This window comes from Athalia rosae, chromosome 2 (genome assembly GCF_917208135.1).
Source record: "Athalia rosae chromosome 2, iyAthRosa1.1, whole genome shotgun sequence".
NCBI lineage: Eukaryota > Metazoa > Arthropoda > Insecta > Hymenoptera > Athaliidae > Athalia > Athalia rosae.
In genome coordinates, this window is record NC_064027.1 from 24,652,024 (window position 1) to 24,672,817 (window position 20,794).

General features: G+C 38.9%; 3 protein-coding genes and 2 long non-coding RNA genes across 11 annotated transcripts; 2 read left to right on the forward strand and 3 right to left on the reverse strand.

Annotated features, from left to right (window-relative positions):
* Positions 1-116: 116 nt before the first annotated feature.
* LOC105689104 (NADH dehydrogenase [ubiquinone] 1 alpha subcomplex assembly factor 2) lies at positions 117-1,020 on the reverse strand. Its single transcript, XM_012405874.4, has one exon. It carries the CDS (start codon positions 724-726, stop codon positions 274-276), a length of 453 nt encoding a protein of 150 aa, XP_012261297.2. The 5' UTR covers positions 727-1,020; the 3' UTR covers positions 117-273.
* Positions 1,021-1,261: 241 nt separating this feature from the next.
* On the forward strand, positions 1,262-2,595 carry LOC125499912. Its single transcript, XR_007276951.1, has 2 exons — positions 1,262-1,321; positions 2,212-2,595. It is a non-coding gene; the product is annotated as an uncharacterized LOC125499912 (long non-coding RNA).
* On the reverse strand, positions 1,872-3,267 carry LOC125499910. Its single transcript, XR_007276949.1, has 3 exons — positions 2,853-3,267; positions 2,727-2,745; positions 1,872-2,255 (listed from the first exon to the last, which is right to left on the reverse strand). It is a non-coding gene; the product is annotated as an uncharacterized LOC125499910 (long non-coding RNA).
* A 1,043-nt stretch (positions 3,268-4,310) lies between these two features.
* On the reverse strand, positions 4,311-20,718 carry LOC105689116 (ATP-dependent helicase brm). Of its 7 annotated transcripts, none has more exons than XM_048650078.1 (16): positions 20,235-20,718; positions 19,631-19,751; positions 19,136-19,450; positions 11,973-12,711; positions 11,225-11,885; positions 11,079-11,152; positions 10,090-10,336; positions 9,865-10,003; positions 9,607-9,768; positions 9,120-9,461; positions 8,780-9,008; positions 8,311-8,501; positions 8,020-8,177; positions 5,907-7,887; positions 5,634-5,808; positions 4,311-5,569 (listed from the first exon to the last, which is right to left on the reverse strand). In XM_048650078.1, exons 3-16 carry the CDS (start codon positions 19,409-19,411, stop codon positions 5,418-5,420), a joined length of 5,526 nt encoding a protein of 1,841 aa, XP_048506035.1. In that variant the 5' UTR covers positions 19,412-19,450; positions 19,631-19,751; positions 20,235-20,718; the 3' UTR covers positions 4,311-5,417. The 7 variants fall into 7 exon arrangements, with proteins under 7 accessions (XP_048506035.1, XP_012261332.2, XP_020709753.2 ...); XM_012405909.3 differs by having other exon boundaries at positions 19,625-19,751; XM_020854094.2 differs by having other exon boundaries at positions 19,625-19,754.
* LOC105689118 (inositol monophosphatase 1-like) lies at positions 15,336-18,190 on the forward strand. The gene is made up of 5 exons (XM_012405915.4): positions 15,336-15,552; positions 15,732-15,865; positions 15,996-16,258; positions 16,345-16,602; positions 17,504-18,190. The coding sequence occupies exons 1-5, from the start codon at positions 15,484-15,486 to the stop codon at positions 17,638-17,640; spliced, it is 861 nt and encodes a 286-aa protein (XP_012261338.1). The 5' UTR covers positions 15,336-15,483; the 3' UTR covers positions 17,641-18,190.
* Positions 20,719-20,794: the final 76 nt, after the last annotated feature.

Below are 20,794 nucleotides of genomic sequence, written 5' to 3' on the forward strand. Positions count from 1 at the left end.
CATAGACTTGAAATCACCAGGATGTTTCTGAATCCCTGCTGTGCTGAAAATCCTTGCAGGATATTTAAAGAACGTCTGCAAATAAAAACTTGGGAATAAGAGATATGCAATGTGCATACAATGAATATGGCCAACTTTTAATGATAACACTACAACTTTACGTAGATTACAGCATGGACCTATGAATGGTGCCACTATACATCCCTTTGATATTGTTTGCTCTTCGAATCACATATGTACACGATTCGACTAAATTCACCAGTACTAAAAAATTTAATCTTTTGGATTCTTTGGATGCTCACTGTCGACGTTCTCGTATTCTGGGTACTTTGGAAATTTGGTAACCCTATGAATTTCCGCTACCTCCTGCTTCTGTGCTCTCGAAGCTCTTAAAGCGTTGTCTAATTCAATAGCATTATTCTTCTTCATTTTCATAATTGCGAAATTACGCAACACTTCAGACTCTGCAGGAGGTTCTTTCCTACGATGTCTCAGCCATGCCTCCCATTCAGCTGGAATTTCTTGTTCAAAGTTATCTTCGATTTTGGGTACGAAGTATCGGGCTGGCAATTTTTTCTCGCTGGTCGCATGTTGTGAATGTTGATAGTATTTGTTACCAAGGTAATCGGAACCTACTAAGTCTCCTGTGAATCTGCGAGGCTTGAAAGAATTAATAAGGTGTTTGAAAATTGTCTGGAAGACTCCTCGTTGCACCTTTCCACCCATAATTTTTTAGTCACTCTGCTTCCGTTTTAATAATGCATAAACACCATGTCGACAAAACGTGTTAATCAAATTTATTTTATCAATGCATAGGTTGAAACGAAATCAGCAATGAAAATAAATATTTGCAGGAATTTTTTTCTAGTTCACTAAGTTCGACCTCTCAAGGATTATTCTATTCAGAGTCTTGCAGTCTGACGTAGATTTTTACTGCGGTTATTTTACTGGTATATTTTTAATCCGAATCCCAGAGACTCAGAGCATATTAAACTCAGACACAGCATCGTTGCGTTTAGATAGGAACGTTGAGTGTAGATAGGAATAGAGGTGCGGAAGACGTGGTGGGGGTATGCTTATGTACTTTTCCTTATATACAAGAGCTTTGCCTCCCCACTAGTAGATGGCGCTGACAAAAATTGCCCGATTTTACGCACACGCAGAGCGGTCTCGCGTACATGAGATTACCACATGCAAAGGCTCACGGACGGCCCGAGCTTTCCCTCCCCACTACTTGGTGCGCTGCAGTCGGTCACTTACACGCATACGGGTCCCTGTAAATGATATGCACGCACACAATCGATTCTCGCTGGCGCGCGGCGTTCCGCGATTTCAACTCATTGCCAGAATCAGAGCAATCGAGCAACTCACAAGGGGAGGTTGAGAACTCGTCGTCATCGATTTCGGCCAAATTCACAGTATATGTTGGGCTCGACTAGAACTTAAAGTGAGCCAAGTAAAAAGACGAGATGGCCAAGCGTTTTGCAGATATTATTGTTTAAACATTTTATGTGTAGTACACAAGCTTTTTAAGATTATGTGTGGAACAAATAATGGTCAGCGCAGCGGCAAGCGTTCGGATTCATAGCATGAGGCTCGTGGGTTCGATTCCGTGTGCGTGCGGTTTTTCTTTAGGTTTTTTTTTTTTTTCAATTTGGATCTCATTTACGTCGAAAATAAAATGAAATGATGTCAAATATGTAGTATCCACTCTGTTCCAGGCACAGAATCAATTTTACTGTCTGCCATTTTCGAAAGATTTGATTCTCGCTGGCGCACGGTGTTCCGATTTTGATCTTACGCGTCGATCGAGAAACTGGCAATTGTGTAGCTTGCGGGGTTGCGAAAAGCGCATACAGAAAGTAATCGAATTAGCACTAGGTGAATTTTTTTTATTTCCCAATTGTTACTGTCAAAATAAGAACTAAGTAATACAATATTATCTGCATCCTTAATTACATCATTCGAATGAAAAAGTAATTTTCAATTTTTTAGTTCTGTCATTCGAATAAGAAATTTATTTTGAAACTCCTCAATCTTAATTTTTGAGTTAAAAACCCGTTTCTGATTTTTAATATTATGATTCGAATTCAAAATTACACATATCATTTTTCACTGAAAATTTAATTTCCAGTTTTAATTCGAAGTTTTGGAACTAATTAATTTGCAATTCTGGTCTCATAACTCGCAGTTTTCCAAATCACCCGTGAGGTACTGCGACAGATTCGTTTCCCTTTATTTTACATGGCGGGTTCCTCACGGGTGATTTGGAAAACTGCGAGTTATGAGACCAGAATTGCAAATGAATTAGTTCCAAAACTTCGAATTAAAACTGGAAATTAAATTTTCAGTGAAAAATGATATGTGTAATTTTGAATTCGAATCATAATATTAAAAATCAGAAACGGGTTTTTAACTCAAAAATTAAGATTGAGGAGTTTCAAAATAAATTTCTTATTCGAATGACAGAACTAAAAAATTGAAAATTACTTTTTCATTCGAATGATGTAATTAAGGATGCAGATAATATTGTATTACTTAGTTCTTATTTTGACAGTAACAATTGGGAAATAAAAAAAATTCACCTAGTGCTAATTCGATTACTTTCTGTATGCGCTTTTCGCAACCCCGCAAGCTACACAATTGCCAGTTTCTCGATCGACGCGTAAGATCAAAATCGGAACACCGTGCGCCAGCGAGAATCAAATCTTTCGAAAATGGCAGACAGTAAAATTGATTCTGTGCCTGGAACAGAGTGGATACTACATATTTGACATCATTTCATTTTATTTTCGACGTAAATGAGATCCAAATTGAAAAAAAAAAAAAACCTAAAGAAAAACCGCACGCACACGGAATCGAACCCACGAGCCTCATGCTATGAATCCGAACGCTTGCCGCTGCGCTGACCATTATTTGTTCCACACGTAATCTTAAAAAGCTTGTGTACTACACATAAAATGTTTAAACAATAATATCTGCAAAACGCTTGGCCATCTCGTCTTTTTACTTGGCTCACTTTAAGTTCTAGTCGAGCCCAACATATACTGTGAATTTGGCCGAAATCGATGACGACGAGTTCTCAACCTCCCCTTGTGAGTTGCTCGATTGCTCTGATTCTGGCAATGAGTTGAAATCGCGGAACGCCGCGCGCCAGCGAGAATCGATTGTGTGCGTGCATATCATTTACAGGGACCCGTATGCGTGTAAGTGACCGACTGCAGCGCACCAAGTAGTGGGGAGGGAAAGCTCGGGCCGTCCGTGAGCCTTTGCATGTGGTAATCTCATGTACGCGAGACCGCTCTGCGTGTGCGTAAAATCGGGCAATTTTTGTCAGCGCCATCTACTAGTGGGGAGGCAAAGCTCTTGTATATAAGGAAAAGTACATAAGCATACCCCCACCACGTCTTCCGCACCTCTATTCCTATCTACACTCAACGATAGGAATAGAGGTGCGGAAAGCGTGGTGGGGGTATGCTTATGTACTTTTCCTTATATACAAGAGCTTTGCCGCCCCACTAGCAGATAGCGCTGACGAACATTGCCCGATTTTACGCACACAGAGCAGTCTCGCGTACATGAGATTACACATGCAAAGGCTCACGGACGCCCCGAGTTTTCCCGCCCCGCTACTTGGTGCGTGCAGTAAATCCCTGACACGCATACGGGTCCCGCGTAAATGATATGCACGCACCAATCGATTCTCGCTGGCGCGCGGGGTTCCCGATTTTGATCTTACGCGTCAATCGAGAAACTGGTAAGTGTGTAGCTTGCGGGGTGGCGAAAAGCCATGAGAATATATGAGAATATAACTCGGAATAATTTTCAGAGACCAATTAACATATTTTAATTTTAGAAAACATTTTAGATGTGTATAACATGTTTAAAAAAATCGGGTACTGCCAAATTGTTTGCACGTCATTCACGCAATCAGAACCCCTTCCCAGATCTAATTAAATTTGAACTGCACGGTGAAAAAAAAATAATCTAACGAAATGGACAGGGTAATTAATATTGATTCGAACGATTGGTAAAGTCAAGATTGTAAAATGTCGAGTTGGTCTGCTTACTTTACGACAGTCAATTACACAATTAAGTACGGGCAAACTGACTGAATGATTTTTTTACTCGTTTTTTTGTTTGTATTTTCCATCTGTACTCTAAGATACCATACGACTTTACAAAGATTTATAATTTTCAATAGTCTGAATTATAAAGTAAGAAATATCTATCTCGGTTTATATCGTATAGTATAACTAAACTTAAATTCTTAAATTTCTAGTCAACTCGACAAAAGTAGACGTAGGGAATTCTAATAGCGATCGATTTATTAATAATCACGGATGAATGTCTTTATAAGAATACAACAGCTCAGTTCATTTACTGTTAGAATGTTTTTCCAACTGTTCTCATCAATTAATTTATTCCTCTTCAGCGTACCACGAACCAACATTAGGTCATTATGATATTTCAATTTATTGATTAATTACGATATTAAATAATCGTACAATAATCTATTTACATCTAAAGCGAAATAAATGAAACGACACGTAGAAATAATCGGGTTCAAAAATATTAAGGATAGCTAGCGGCACTTTTTTAATATTCAGAAAAACGTGACGAGTTGATAACAAATAAAGAAATGCTTCAACATCGAAATTAGAGAGAATGGACATATATTATCTAAAATCATCAGTCCTGAATTATTCAGTAAATACGAACTCGCGTTTCATTTCATTGGGTATTTACGAGTGCAATTATGGACATAACATTCAACTACAGCACTTAAATATATATATTCGAAATTAACTTTTCACAGTTCTAATTTCTACTGTACACATGGTGCAGTGGAGAATCATTAGTAATGTTCATCTACGCATGATCTCGTTTTCGATAGAATGATTCCAATATTCAGATTAAACTAGAGTTCTCGGTCTTTAGACAAGTCTGAATTGTCTCATAATCAGTGTAATGAAAAATGAGATATATAACTAAAAGCTATGCCATTTGCATCATCTTGTAGCCTGGTATAAATTTATGAACTAGATGTATTGCCAGTTATAATGGCATCAGTTTTAGATTGAAAGACTTACTTTTATAAATAAGATATACTCATATTGAAAACTTGCAAACGTGTAAACTTTCCGAAGTTTGTTCGGAATTCAAATTAAAAATCAACGTAACTCGATACGAGCAATGAGATAAGCATATAATACACAAGCTGAGCGTATGAGTCTGTTGAGAAACGTGAAAATATTGTTGGCCATTATCTAGAAGTTTGATTGATTGAGATAACTGAAAATGTTTTGGTAAATTCGAAAGCTCAAGAATTACACATTTGTAATCAAGTACGAGAACTATTTGCCGAAGTACTGTTAAAAATATTAAGAAATTATGGAAATAATTTATTACAGAGTTCAGTTATCATCACCGTCTTCGTCATCATCCGAGATATATTTTTTCGTCACTCGTTTTCTGCGTCCCCCACGGTTCTCCCCGCTTCTCTTACCTTTATATTTTATTTTCATTCTCACACTCGAATCACCATCGGAACCATCTTCGCCATCACCTGTGATAATAAATTGATCAAGAATACAGATGAGTTTAAGTTTGAATGCGAGAATAGATCAAACCTTTGTCATCCCCATCTGAATTGGTTCCTTCTGCTTCCAGCCTTTGTCTTGCGTTTGTGAAAACAGATTGCAAAACTATCGAATCCTCATGAATGAGTGATGCCTCCTCATTATATATCTGTGCATTTTTGCATAATTGCATGAAATCTTTTTCAAGATCATCGAATTCGGTATACTGGAAACAAGTAACCATGGTTTATTATCAGAAATTTCGAGTACCAATCGAACGTACTATTATCATCTTTTTGCAAGGTTATAGAACGCCATAGTTACCTTGCCCTCGTCGATCTTCTGTAATAATTTGTTTATCGTCAGAGGCTTCTTAATTATCTCATAGTAATCAGGTAGCTCACGTCTCGAAGGCAATTTCATGAAAGGCTCGCTCAATAGTCGCCCATCAGTATTATCAGTGTAATTGACAACAACTGCGATCAGTTTTTTCATCCCACGTTTTAATTTTGGATCAATTGATGTCCCAGAACTGCCACCTCTACGTTTCTTCAGTATAGGTTCATCATCTTCTTCCCCTTTTTTTCTGCGCTTGCGTGTCTTTTTTTTCTTCTTATCGTCTTCCTCTTCCTCTTCGAAGTCATTGCCATCATCATCTATTGCTTTCAACCACTCCTTTTCCGTGATACTATCTGTATAATCCACCTCTTTACGTTGTCGGGAACCTCTACCTAAGAATCTCTCTTCATCTTCCTCATATGTCCATCTTTCTACCTCATCGTCATCTTTGACCAACCAATCAGGAAGTTCCGCCTCTTCCAGGAGCCGAGATTTTCTGTTAGGCCCTAACTTCGCTTCTTCTCTTCTTCGCTCCAAATCTAATTTCTGGAATTTTTCAAATTCACCTTCCGAACGTGCTATCATCTGATTTACCGTTTCATCATCTGGCACTTCATTCTCTTCCTCATCATCTGCATCATCTTGATGCAAGATACTTTGAAGAAACTGTTGTCTTTCAGATCCAGTTGATTTTTGATCAAACATTCCAGCTTGAATAACTTTCTCGTCCATGTTTAATTTATACCGTGCAGCAGCCAATATGCGTTCCTCAACGGAATTGACGGTCATTAAACGTAGTACACGCACCTCGTTCTTCTGCCCGATTCGATGAGCTCTGTCTTGAGCTTGCAAATCCTGGTGTGGATTCCAGTCAGAATCAAATATAATGACGGTGTCTGCAGCCTGAAGGTTAAGACCAAGACCTCCAGCCCTAGTGGATAAAAGAAACAGAAAATATTCGGAACCTGGGTCATTAAATTTCTTCAACAATTCTCCTCGATCTTCAGCCTTGGTAGTACCATCCAGACGTAGATACATAAACCCTCTCCAGCTCAAATAATCTTCCATGATGGTCATTAATTGTGTCATTTGACAGAAAAGCAATACTCTATGATCAGTGGCCTTCAACTTTGGCAGAATACGATCTAGTAGTTCAAATTTACCGGATGCTCTATACAAATCTGGTCCAGTCACAACGGTAGATCCTTGGATTCCAACGTGCTCGCAATACTTTTCTTCGATAGCTTGGAACATGAAAGGATGGTTGCACAATTTTCTTAGTTGCACGATGGTATTCATGAGAGCCTTAGCACCACCCTTGCCCTGTTTGCCTTTCTCCGAACCATCTGTTAGCAGTACACCTTTGCTCTGCATATGTTTGTAAAGCACCTTTTGTAAGCCTGACATGTCGCATTTGATGATGTATTCAACTTTGTCCGGTAATTGGGATTCAACTTCTTTTTTGAGGCGGCGAAGCAGGAATGGACGTAATACTTTGTGTAGACGACGAATGATCAAAATGGTTTCTTCTTCGTTGAGCTCAACTTTTTCGCCAGTAGTAGCAAAAGGTGCATTAAACCACTGTTCAAAAGTACTACAAGATTTGAAAATGGAGGGCAATAGAAAGTTAAGTAGCGCCCATAATTCTGGGAGTTTGTTTTGCAACGGTGTACCAGTTAATAAGAGACGATGAGGTGCAAGGTAATGGGTATTCAATACTTGTGTTAGTTTACAATGATGATTTTTCATTCGATGACCTTCATCGATTATCATGTACTTCCATTGCAGCTTAGCTAAAACACCTTTGTCCTTTATAACGTATTCGTAGGTAGTTAAGAGAACATTGAATTTGGTCGCCCTCATTTGCGATTGAATAGTTCGACGACCGGCTGGAGATCCCTTATATGAAACCACAACGACACTAGGTGCCCATTTCTCAAATTCTAGTACCCAATTAGACAACGTTCTGAAAATAAGTTTACCAATGATTTGACTTTCACTAATGATAACTTTTTTGTGATCGTTTTTTGTAAATGTTATAGTAATATGCAGCTAAGCCCAATAAAACTTGGTTCAAAACATAGGCTTTAATACTCACGAGAGCGGGACGATGATTAAAAATGGTCCATTGACTTTTTTCTTTTCCATAAGATGAGTAACCAAGGCAATAGTTTGAATAGTCTTACCTAGACCCATCTCATCGGCCAAAATTCCGTTCAGGTTGTTATTGAACAAAGATACCAACCATTCCAAACCCTATTTTTTATTACGAATGTTCAATTAATGTGTTGCATATGATTTTTATCAAAACCATAATTTTCAATTAGTTCATTTTTTCAACGTAAAAAATTTACCAAAGAATTTACAAATGGATAGCAAGACCGCATACCTTAATTTGATATTCTTTCAAGTTGCCATTGACCATGATTGATGCCTGCTCTGTGACAACTTCGTGAACAGTATGAGCTATACTATAGTATGTTTGTTCTTCAGTTTTGTATTCATCATCTTCAACTTTAGCTTTGTGGAGCGTTTTCTTCACCTTATCATCCTCAGAGTCTCCTTTATATTTATCTTTGCCTAAATAAGCACAGTAGTCCTTCATTTCAAAATTTTCTATACTGCAAAAGCTTGGACGCACTAACTTTATTGCTTATCAAGCATAATGAATAATGATATTCAGAAGAACACCGGAATTACAGAGATTGAATCATAATCGTGACTTTGACTTTTCCGAGGAAAAAATAATTAGTTTTTATCAATGGAGAAACAATAATTGGATGTTGGTGGTGACGCTATAAAATGGTCTTCCATAACGTAGCAATCTTAATAGTAGATAGCGAACAGTGCAAACATACTCTCAAACTTGCCCTCGCTTTCCTCATCTTCACTGTCATCCTCATCGCTGTCGGTATCCACTGCCTCCCAACCAGGATGAGATTCTAAAAATGCTGGCAGTTGACTCAGGGGTGGTGCATCATCGCCTGTCAGTGTGCGACCAGTAGAAGTTTCAATGACCGAAACGCGAATGTCACCGTTACCTGTGCCATCTTCACCTCCTTCACTCTCTTGCAACTTCTTCTTTTTCTGAAATATGAGACGAAATCATAAAATATTTGTGAATACTAGAATTCACCAGCAACGTGTAAAATTATACATTTTACGACCGTTTAATCATAAGTTACGATGCGTTTCTACCTTTTTGCGCTTCTGTTCTTCAACTTGTTTTCGTCTTTGTTCCATTTTGTGCTGTTTGACCATTTCCGTAAGATTTCCGATATATTCATCAGTTTGTGAAAGCAAAAACGCCAGACGTTTATCTTTTTTCTGATCAATAAGCTTTCTGTAGCCTTCTTCATCCTCGGCCATCAAACGACGCATACGTTCTTTCTCAATGCGCTCCTGTTCTTTCTTTTGTTCTCGTTCGGCATTAGCATGATAATTGAGAACAGCTTTATTCAAACGCGCTAACTTAGCGACGTTATTTCGATGGAATTCCTTGAAATCCTTGCCATGCTGCAGAACGGAGGTCAAAAATTCCTAGAAAAAGAAAATAAAATAGTTTCATTAGTGTATGCATGTTTTATTCGTTCCATCTGTTATCAGTGATCCGAATTGCAATCTAACGAGTAACTTGGATTGCAAAATAATGAATTGTTAACGAATATAAAAATGCCATACATACCTGATGTTTCTGTCTGCGCTTACGCTCAGCCTCCAACTTCTGCTGTTTTTCCAATTTTTCGGTGGCTCTAGCTTCTCGTAGGCCTTGCCGTTTGGTCCTTTTATAAGCTTTTACATTAACTGCCGTTTCTAAAGTAGTGTCTTTACGAGTACAAGCAATGATCTGAAAAACATTAAACAGTATTATTTACGAAGATGTTATTAAATTCATGGATCATGATGAAGCTGGACGTTAAAACTTTTCTGAAGATTATATCACCTCAGATCTCAGTTGACGCTGAAAGTTGAGGACCCGCAAGGCTCGCAACTCAATCTGAGCTTGAACACGAAGATCTTCCGGCATATTTGTCGGAAGACTACTCAGCTGCTCCATGCGAAGACTAATACGTGCGGCAACCCTGATGAAAATTAATGCCATAGTCACTATACCAGTTACGCTACATAATATTTAGAGGTCTTAAACTAACACAAGGAAGTGAAATACCTATTTTCACGTTCCTGCAATATTAGCAAGGGGTCAAGCCCAGCAGGTTTTGCAATGCTTGTGACTCGATTAGTCTTAGCTCCAGGTTGCTGCGGTTGTTGTTGTTGCGGTGGTGGTGCGCCAGGCCTTGGGGTACCGACAGGCCCAACAGCAGGAGGACCACTAATTTGTGATCCAGGACCCGGTGTGACAGATCCCTGGGATGAATCAATCGGTCGCTGTCCCATACCTGGAGGAGGAGCTCCTCCTATTTAGGTTTGATTCAAATCAAGTATTGGCTTGGGATCATTCTACTCTACTTTTTTCAAATCTACAACAGTCAGTGACAGAAATACCAACTCCTGCCAACTAAAGATGTTTACACCAGATCAAATCAAATGAAACGTTTATCAATAAACGCTAAGAGAATCATTGGTATTGGATAATGTTTAAAACCTTCGACACTAGAAACTTTTGACCATTGGCACGTTTTTCTGATACATTGATACATTAGAACAAGTAAAAATCGACGGCCAGCAAACAATGAATTACTTTCATATTTGTCCAACAGATTCACTACCTTTACAAGTTATAACTGGGTTTATGCAAACAAACAACACACTCAAACTAAAAGTAGAGACATACATAATTTGTAAAAAGAATTCATAGAGAAACAATAAAAAGCATCTCTAAGTTAAACATAAATATTGAATAATATTCATCGTTACATTGCAAAAGTCATGATAATTTGTGAAGCAATATGGTTGAATATTTCAGGCAATCCTTTCTCCCGCCAAACTACCACATTACAATAGCAGCTGACAAGTAAAGTTGGACATGAATTTTTCTAATGCATACAATTCTAGATAGTAGATGTTGATAAATGAAAGTCAAAATGACAAGATTGAAACAAAATATTTTAAAATCATATCAAAAAATAAAGTAGTCACCCAAAACAAAGCAAACAAAATTTTCTCGAAATAAATAGACATATCGATCTTTTTACATACCTTGGACAGCTAATGCCAATTGTTGTGACAAAGGTTGATTTCTTGCCAGTAATCTATATGCCATAATCTGCACGCTGTGAAAGTCAGTATCAGTGAGTAATTAAAAACAAATAAGTCAAATCGATTACTGAAACTAAGTGATTTACCGAAGTTGCTGTAACTGTTGAGTACTGAATGCTTGTTTCTCTCCTATGTTATTACCCTGTCGTGCTCTAAGTGCAAGGAGTTGTGAATAACGAGGATCTTCCTGAAGTCCTTTTTCCTCCATTGAATCAATCGCCCTTTGGAGGGCATTTAAATTTTCTTGTCCTGGCCCCGGTGTGCTTCCTGAAACGGGTGGACCACCTGGTGCACCTGGTCCAACAGGACCCATTTGCCCTGGACCTGATGGTCCCATTTGTCCCGGACCAGATGGCCCCATTTGTCCAGGCCCAGATAGCCCCATTTGTCCTGGTCCAGACGGTCCCATCTGCCCCTGACCTTGGTTGCTCGATCCCATTGGTCCAGGCGAATTTTGTCCTATCTGTGATACCGGACCCCCTTGCCCTATTGGACCAGGACCTCCGGATATTGAGCTAGGACCTGTTGGCCCCATTTGATTTAGAGCACCTGGACCCATTTGACCAGGACCTCCAGGACCCATTGAATGTCCAGCACTTAAGGTCATTTGAACTGGACCGCTTGGTCCAATGTGTCCTCCAGGTCCACTAGGATTCATATGAGCTGTCCCTGGTGGACCACTTATGTGACTAGGAATACTTGGTCCCATTTGAGAACCACCTTGTAGTCCGCCAGGACCCATTTGTGCTGAAATAAATGACAATAAAGAGTTATTCAATGTTATTCTTGCCTTCATATGAAATCTTTGGTGCAGTACAGAATTAAATGGCACACCTTGGCTCATATGCGGTCCACCTTGTGATGACCCCTGTGCTCCACCAGATCCGAGTTGTCCCGGGCCTCCTGGACCCAAATGAGCTCCTCCTTGAGCTCCACCTGGTCCCATCAATCCAAGCGCACCAGGACCCATCTGGTTTGGCCCGCCCGGACCCATTTGGTTCACACCACCAGGACCTATTTGGCTTGGGCCACCAGTACTCATTTGGCCCGGCCCTCCAGGTCCCATCTGTTGTCCGGACCCACCTGGTCCCAATTGTTGTCCCGGTACTCCAGGACCCATCTGCCCTGGGCCACCAGGACCCATTTGCTGACCAGGCCCTCCAGGGCCCATTTGTTGTCCAGGGCCACCAGGTCCCATCTGTTGACTAGGCCCACCAGGGCCCATTTGCTGCCCTGGACCACCAGGCCCCATTTGCGGTCCTAGACCACCTGAACCTATATGCTGTGCCGGACCACCTGGACCCATCTGTTGCCCTGGGCCTCCAGGTCCAATTTGTCCCGAAGGCCCTACAGGGCCCATTTGACTACCTGGACCTCCCGGACCCATTTGATTTAGCCCACTAGGGCCTACTGAACCCATCGAGCCTGGTCCTCCAGGTCCCATCTGCACAGGACCACCTGGACCCATGTGCGGCCCACTCTGAGCACTGTTTCCACCCATCTGACTTGGACCACCAGGTCCCATTGATCCTCCTGAACCTTGTTGAGACACTGAACCTGGACCGCCTTGGCTCTAAAATAAGAGAAAAACATTTTTTTTACATGAGAAAAGACACATTATGCACAAATGTAGAAGTTTTGGTAACTGCCCATAAGTATAATCCTGGTCAGCTGTGCATTCTAAAAGTGAATAATTCTTTCCAGGTATACACATGCTAACCGGTCCCTGAGCAGGTGAACCAAAGAAGTACACAAGCTCGATGGGGTTGATGGAAATTTCCGCAACAGTTCGGCCAATGGTAACCAGACCGTAACTTATGATGGCTCAACTATTTTGAACTCGAATCTGTTTGAACAACAGAATCGAAATATTCCACTCGCCGTATGACCTGCCTTCAATTGTTTGATTACTCCATGTAATTATCTTCAATGAGACTCGCTGTTGCGGTTTCCATTCAAAATACAATACTATACAGCAAACAATTACTCTAACTCCGATATCGATCCGATTATTCACTGACTTTTATATTACAAAAGAATTATAGATTCATCCTCGCTGAATTTAATAGGAACAAAGTACGCAGATCAATCATTTGCAATTCACGGGGCAGGAATAACGATCATATCAACGCTGATCAACTAAACGCGTAGTGCCGATCAGCGTTAGAATTTCGATTAGTTTTCAAGATAATTATCAACAAGTAAATTTCACTGTTGCAAGCTGAGAGATTAGTATGGACTCAATCAACAGGTCAACTCTAGACTAGATGTTATATTTCGGGCCCAATTTAACGAAATTGGGCTGGAAAAACTACGCCACGATAAAGGTTTCTGTATTCGTACCAAGTGCGTTTTCTTTCCAAAAGTTAACTGCAATAAACCTTAAATGGCACATAATAAATCACCCTGTGATGCAGATAATCTCGAATTTTCCAGTATTTACTGTTTCAACTTAATTTTATAATTCATATCGCGTTCAGAGCTGTCTCATTTGTTCACGAGTTCATTTTATGGAGCTCGTAGAGTAATTGATGTCGTCGAGAGAAAAAGTAATTAGAGAAGATCAACCAAAGAAAACGTAACACTAGAGTTTTCAGAGATTATAGTAACCAGGATCATAGACATTTTTGTGAAAGAGTTATCAGTTTTAAAACAGAAAAAAATGAATTTACAACAGACATTAAAGATCCGCTTTCTGACTACGCAGGTGCAATTCATACGAGAAATAAATAGAAAAAAAACGAATTGTGTATTACTCTGACGTTTAGTAGCTTAATAAACATTGTCATTTAGATACGACGTGCCACGTGAGATGTGACGGATAAAGATTTTTTACATTTTACGAATTCCAACAAAGAGCAAACACGTCATTTTATGACATAGATTGTAATTTTTGTGGAAACCAGTAAATATCCAGCTTATTGGAAACGTGGCTCTTGAAGGATGGGATTAATTTATCTAAAGGCGCAAAACTTGTTTCAAATCTCGAGAAATGGTGACTATGAAAATTTTCTCATCACGTGAAAAATCAAAATTTGATTTACCAAAATTTTCTGAGGTCAGGTACCACATAAGAATGTCATTATCATGTCTATGACTTATTCATAAATGTATCTTGCAAGATATTTTAATAAACAAGATCTAATTTAAAGAAGATTGAAGGCCAGTAAAACCTAATCAATCTAACATGCACAGAAATCTTATAGTAACACGATCTCTCAAGAGCATGTTTCACAAGATGCAGATAGATTAGAAAAACAACTTAATACAGGTGGCACATGTCGATTAGTTTGTCACGCAATTGCATGATTAAAGTTTATGCTTTTGTATACGTGATGAAACGTATCTGAATTGATTGGTTTTTAGTTACTGTTCGTATAATTTTTCCATGTTTCCATGGAACTGCAATATTTGGTGAATGTCATTCTTAACAGCAGCCAACTATAGTTATCCAGATGCTTTTGGGGTCATTGATCATATACGTTTCATGATGAATTTGTTTTCTCATTATATTTTATTATTAACGGTATGAAAACGTGGACCAGCATCTCAGTGACCTGCTAATCTCATGAACGAAAACTCCAAGACGTAGAGTCAACGAAAACAAATCTCGGATTTGACTAATGTATAGATCGATAAAGTACGGATGAGTAATAAGACACTGTTACGACGGGTAAGAATTAAATGCTTTAGGGTACACACACCCAAAGCCGCGAAGTGGCAATGATTAATTTCCGATGAATCGGTAGAACTCTGCAAGTTTGATATAATTAAGAAAGGTACTTGGAATACCAGGTATAATCGATATCTAATGATATTTAATTTCAGTTGACTGAACCGGTAAAAGGATTACTCTAATAAAAATTTAAGGTGTACATTTCCAACTGTGTAGTCGACCTAGGTTGATGTTATATCCACCGAATGAATGATCACAAGAAATATTTGAGTACAGAGACGATAGCTTTTTAGCCGAGGAATGGACCATAGTGGGAAATGATTGATGCACTCAAGATTTCTCGATAGAGTTTTTCAAATCGTTTCACAACAGATAACGATGCTACTTGTGCATAGTGGAAAATCGAGTCTCAGTATCGGTGGAAAAAACCTCGAATATTCGTATTGGTCGGAATCACGCGGGAAATATATGTGGTGTGCGTGGGGGGTTGACTGCAATTTATAAATACTGAGGCAACCAAACTAAAAATTCATTCCGAAGTGAACAGGCAAACAGTGCGGATGCATCGCAGAATGCAATTCAATTTTTTTTAAATTACCAAGTCGATTTTGAGTTCTAGTTCTATAAACATTATTAGAAAATAAAAATAGCACAATTTTTCAAATCAACATGACTAGCCAGCATAATTTGAATCATTATTTCGATTTCGTAATGAAATTGACGATCGACTCCGCGAAGGTCCGTATAACCGATTTCAAATCATTACTAGAAAGCATCAAAGTATTGCGCGAAAATTTAAGTGAGTGTGGTTGAGACAATCAGATGGGAACTCCGGGCTTCTATGAGACCAATGATTATCGAATTGAAAATTAAGTTGTATTAAAACAATCGTATTAATTGAAGCAAATTTGTTTCAGGTCATTAGAGACGCCATTCAAGGTGGAAAAACGATTGAAACGAAGGCTGGAGATTGGGATCTTGTAACGCAATATGATCGCAAGGTCGAGGAAATTCTCATAGACGGATTAGCCAAGGAATTTCCCACACATAAGTAAGTTTCACTGAAAAACATTCAAATTGATTTGCAAGATCATCAGCCAATAGAAAGTTCCCAGTTGAGTGAATGAGAATGAAATTGCTAGTTGTTTGAGAAGCGTAATTTTAATGGAATTTTCGTGCAGATTCATTGGCGAGGAAACGGTTTCGTCGAGCAAACATCTTCCGGATTTGACGGAAGCTCCAACGTGGATAATTGATCCTATTGACGGGACAACAAATTTTGTTCATTCATTTCCACACACATGCATTTCGATCGCGTTAGCTATCAACAAGGAGTTGGAAATCGGTATTGTTTACAACCCCGTTCTGGAACAATTGTTCACGGCAAGACGCGGACGAGGTGCTTTTCTCAATGGGAAGTCGATAAGAAGTTCTTCGGTCGAAGGTTGGCAGCGGCAAAAAATTATCTCGATGATGACAATACATTTTGACAACGATATTGAAAATTCACATTTTCATCTACAATTTTAGAACTTGCCAGTTCCTTGATATGTATCGAGGCTTCCTACGCCACAATAGTTGAAATTCGAGATATTATACTTGGGAGATTGGAAGCTTTCGTTTCGATCGCTCACGGGATTAGAACCCTTGGATCAGCAGCCCTAACGTTGTGCCACGTTGCAATGGGTGCGGCAGAAGCTTACCACACCGACAACCTCATGCCCTGGGACGTAGCAGCAGGCACACTCATCATTCAGGAAGCTGGCGGAGTTGTCATTGATACCAATGGTAAGAGTTACTACGATACTCTGTGTGAAACATTACAGGTCATATGTAGGGTGGAGCACTTCAAGTGACCGGAACAGTTTTCTTTCGAACAACAGGTGACGAGATATTTCATAACTACATAATTGTAAAAATGAGAAATCGATTGTCTACATTTGCCGGAATCGCGTAGAAGTTGCGCTAGGATATGGTGCTCTGCATATAAAATGATTGATACCAATGCTAACAATGAGTCTGTTATGCTGCGTGATGTCAACATGATTTGATAGCGAATAATCTAGATAAAAATCATATCAATCCTCTTGTCATTCGTAAATCGATCCATTCTTTCTTACAGTTAATGGTAACCGCGAAAATTACGATTAGCCACCACCGGACCGACGAGCGTAACTAAAAAGATCTTTTCCAAATCTTAGTCCTTGTTTGATTTCAAATAGATAACAAAGCTTGTACTTATTATTCGTACCATACCAGTAAACAAATCGCGTTTACATCACGCAACATAACGGCTCATTGTCAGTCTCATCTGTGCAGAGCACCATATCCTGGCGTAACTTTTACGCGATTCCGGCAAATGTAGACAATCGATTTTTCATTCTTCGTTAAAAAATATCTTGTCCCCTGTTGATTTTTTCATATTGACTTAAGAGTACCTTTTTACTCAGAATTGAGTATCCTTTCGATTTATGCATGAAAAATACACCATGTCATTTGAAAGAACAAAGCTGACCTCCATATTTCGACTATGAAAAAAATGGAGACCACTATCTTGTGAAACCATGAAACTATTGTCTCAAACATTTTTCCATATCTCGCGTCGTTTGGAAAAAAATTGCCCGGCTCACTTCAAATACTAGCTTCCTTACTGAAATATATAACGGCAAACTCAATTTCTTAATTAAAGGTGGAAGATTTGACCTAATGAGTCCCAAAGTCCTGGCAGTCGGAAATCACAAATTGGCTCACGAATTAGTCAAGCTAATAAAGCACGCGGACATCAAGACACACCAGAAGAGACTGCAAAGCATTCAGGCTTCGTAGTTCGATACTTCTAATTTTCGAGCAGCATCACGTATCGTTAGTGTAGTGATGACTACTGCGTTAGCGAGCCTTGATCTCAGATATTCCCAACAACGCATAATTAGACCCCCGTAACTTCATTAACGATGAACTATCGAACAAATTTTTACCCACTTATCAAATTATACGGTATTATCACGTCAGGGGACATTTATTATTATATTCTTAATTATTGTTACTATTACTCGTAAATATTTATGATTATTGTAAAATATAATTCATTAAGAAAATATAATACAATCCTTCAATATGGGAGCTAATGATGTATGATAACTCAACAAATCTATGCAACCGTGATAATGAAATGTTCGGCTTTGTGTGAACAGTGTCCTCGTTCAGTGTTCACTATAACTATTGAGAAATAGTTAATTACGAAGTGTTTTTACCATGATCATATTCACAAAAAAACATTCCAATCGATATCATATATTGCTGCCTTTTTTCACAAATATAAGTAAAAAAAGTATGCCTTCAGATAATGTAATATTGAAATAAACAGATTAGCACTACACAAATGTATTTGGCTACAATAAATTGTCAAGTATTTCTGATAGCTTAACTAAACTAATCCAAGACAGATATGCGGTATTCCTCAGTTGTTGGCTACTGATACCAAATCATATTTTTTGGAGGTAAAATCATACTTATAGGTGTATACATTATAGGTGTACATTATAGGTGTACTTATAGGTGTATATGGCCAAAAAAGCACCTTGGGTGCAGAAATCATTGCCGAGTACATTCATTTTCCCAAATCAATTGTCACCTAAGTCGCCTCTTAAGATAACTGGCAATCAAATTCTTTGGAGAAAAAAAGAACCAAATCCATCATTGAACCAAGTACATGAAATGCATGCCGTACAGGTAGTGGGACTTGGTGGGCTTTCTGGACAAAAAATATTAGACGCCACTCATGTGGTGATTTATCAACCTGCCAAAGACCACGTACTCCAAATTTCGTTTAAATTTTCTTCCATCTTTTAATGATCATGCTGCAGTATATAATTTTCTTGATGTTTACTACCGGCAGTGCTTTCACGATCATTCTTTGGAATAACCACATAACATCACAACAGCTGGAATGCGTCTCATCGACCTTAAATATAGGTGCTTGTACCTCACTGGATCTCTACTTTTTTCTGTGCTGAGGTGTGGTATTCACAGAGTTTTTGCTTTGCCAGCACAGAATAACACTAGAATACCAAAGTAGTGTGTAACAGTTGCAAGTTAATTGCATCATTGTGCCCTACATCTCCTCTCAAGAATTTCATAATTCTTATTACTTCTGGTTTTCAAGCTATTCAATTACCTTTTTGTCCAACTTATCTCATAGCGACATATAGTCTAAAAAAGACCAACACAGCTTTACAGCTTGTCTTTAATAAATATCTATGAGATGAACTAGAAAATAAACTTGCTTACAAACAAACATGTCACATTTGGATTTTTTGCTTACCTGAGGTCCCATACTTGGTGGCATTTGCTGTGGATGAGGATAACCTTGTTGCTGTGGAGGGGGCTGCTGCTGCTGTGGTGGCTGTGACATGGACGGACCTCCTGGGGGCGGTGGACCACTTTGATATCCTTGAGTAGGGCTATGTGGGTGATGTTGAGGTGGTCCCATTGGACTACCTTGAGGATTGGATGGGGACGAAGCCTGCTGAGGAGGACCCATTGGACTAGGTGCTTGCGGAGGCGGCATAGGTGAAGACTGAGGCGAGGGACTCGCCATGCTGTTTCTATCCGACTCCAGCTTACTCGATATTTATATCTAAAAAATACAGATATATGTATATATTGAATGTTAAAAGTTCAGCAGTTCATTTTTTTCAACTCATATTGAGCAAAAGTACTTTTCTTGAAGTAAGAATACGAAAAACTAAGATTATGCAAGCTAATTCTCTACAACTGAATTACAAACAATTACTAAGATAGTTCAACTTGCCCATACGGCAAAGAAGAGTTGGTAAAATGGCATTCTTATTATGTATGACTGAAATACAGTCATTATTCCTGTACTGCTTTGTTACACTCTTGTTGGTGGCCAATGCATAATATAGGTGAAGTTATTGCTACTGAAATCATGTTAAAGAAAAATTAACCTCAATACTGTCGATTGGTAAGTTTGAAGTACATAATTGCAAATGCGAATAATTGATTCCAGTAGATAGAGCTACGGCAGTAGGGTATTATCCAGTAGAGTAGGTATGAAATTACTCTACGTGTAAGGTATACGAGAATTATAAATCATCCAGAACAGTGATGCTCGAATATTTTATGCTGGCGTAGGGTGATCGAGTGTGTGTGACCCGACATTACTGATGCTCTGGAGACGCTGTACACGTTGCATCACTTAAAAAGTTATTAGCCACGACGTTAGTGAAGTAAAATATATGGTAATGTTAGTAAGCGAATAGACTCTATTTGCTGGATAGTTTAGCTTGAATTCATGAATCAGTGAAAACACAAACACACTGCAGTAAATCGGAGACCTCCTTCAGCCATTACGCAGAGACAAATATACCCACTGACAAATCTGTATAAACTGTTCGTACCGTAGCGACTCTTATCCGTGGCTTGCGCCGGAACACAATTCAAAATTTTTACTACGTGCATTCACTAAATACAGAATATTGCAACGGCAAAATTATGTAGAATACTAAAACTTGGCTATGTCGATTAGCACTGAACTATGTGAAAAACACACGCCACCGGCCATGTTTCTCGTCTCCTGCGTTCATCATCCTGCAAGCGCCACCATCGCCCCGAATTTCAAAAATTGCCACCTATAAGATGCGATTTCATGTCCACTTGACGTCAAGCGTCACTATGAAATCACACTTTAAAACAAATGAACAACCTTTTCCCGATTATAATATATGAGCAAATGTAGAGATTTTCTGATCGATAGGGTAGAATCCCATAGCTGGAAATGTAATGTATTTATTATTATGCGCGCGCTGATATCGCAATGTTCCAAAATATCCACAACTCTTGTGAACTGATGCAGCTCGCACTATCTGAACTTCCGAAATTTGATAAGGAGTCACAATCCAGGGGTTAATCGGTGACTGAAGATTAGACCAATAATCAGTCAACGGGCTAATATCCTACA

What these genes read in the sequence shown, in the direction of transcription:
- LOC105689104 (XM_012405874.4), bottom strand. Translation starts at nt 726, where the DNA reads ATGGGTGGAAAGGTGCAACGAGGAGTCTTCCAGACAATTTTCAAACAC.
- LOC105689118 (XM_012405915.4), top strand. Translation starts at nt 15,484, where the DNA reads ATGACTAGCCAGCATAATTTGAATCATTATTTCGATTTCGTAATGAAA. An exon ending in AAGGAATTTCCCACACATAA is followed by an intron (nt 15,866 to 15,995) that starts GTAAGTTTCACT and finishes ATTTTCGTGCAG; the next exon opens with ATTCATTGGCGAGGAAACGG. An exon ending in AAGAAGTTCTTCGGTCGAAG is followed by an intron (nt 16,259 to 16,344) that starts GTTGGCAGCGGC and finishes CTACAATTTTAG; the next exon opens with AACTTGCCAGTTCCTTGATA.
- LOC105689116 (XM_048650078.1), bottom strand. Translation starts at nt 19,411, where the DNA reads ATGGCGAGTCCCTCGCCTCAGTCTTCACCTATGCCGCCTCCGCAAGCA. An exon ending in AGCGTCAACTGAGATCTGAG is followed by an intron (nt 9,769 to 9,864) that starts GTGATATAATCT and finishes AATGTTTTTCAG; the next exon opens with ATCATTGCTTGTACTCGTAA. An exon ending in TTAATCATCGTCCCGCTCTC is followed by an intron (nt 7,888 to 8,019) that starts GTGAGTATTAAA and finishes ACTTATTTTCAG; the next exon opens with AACGTTGTCTAATTGGGTAC.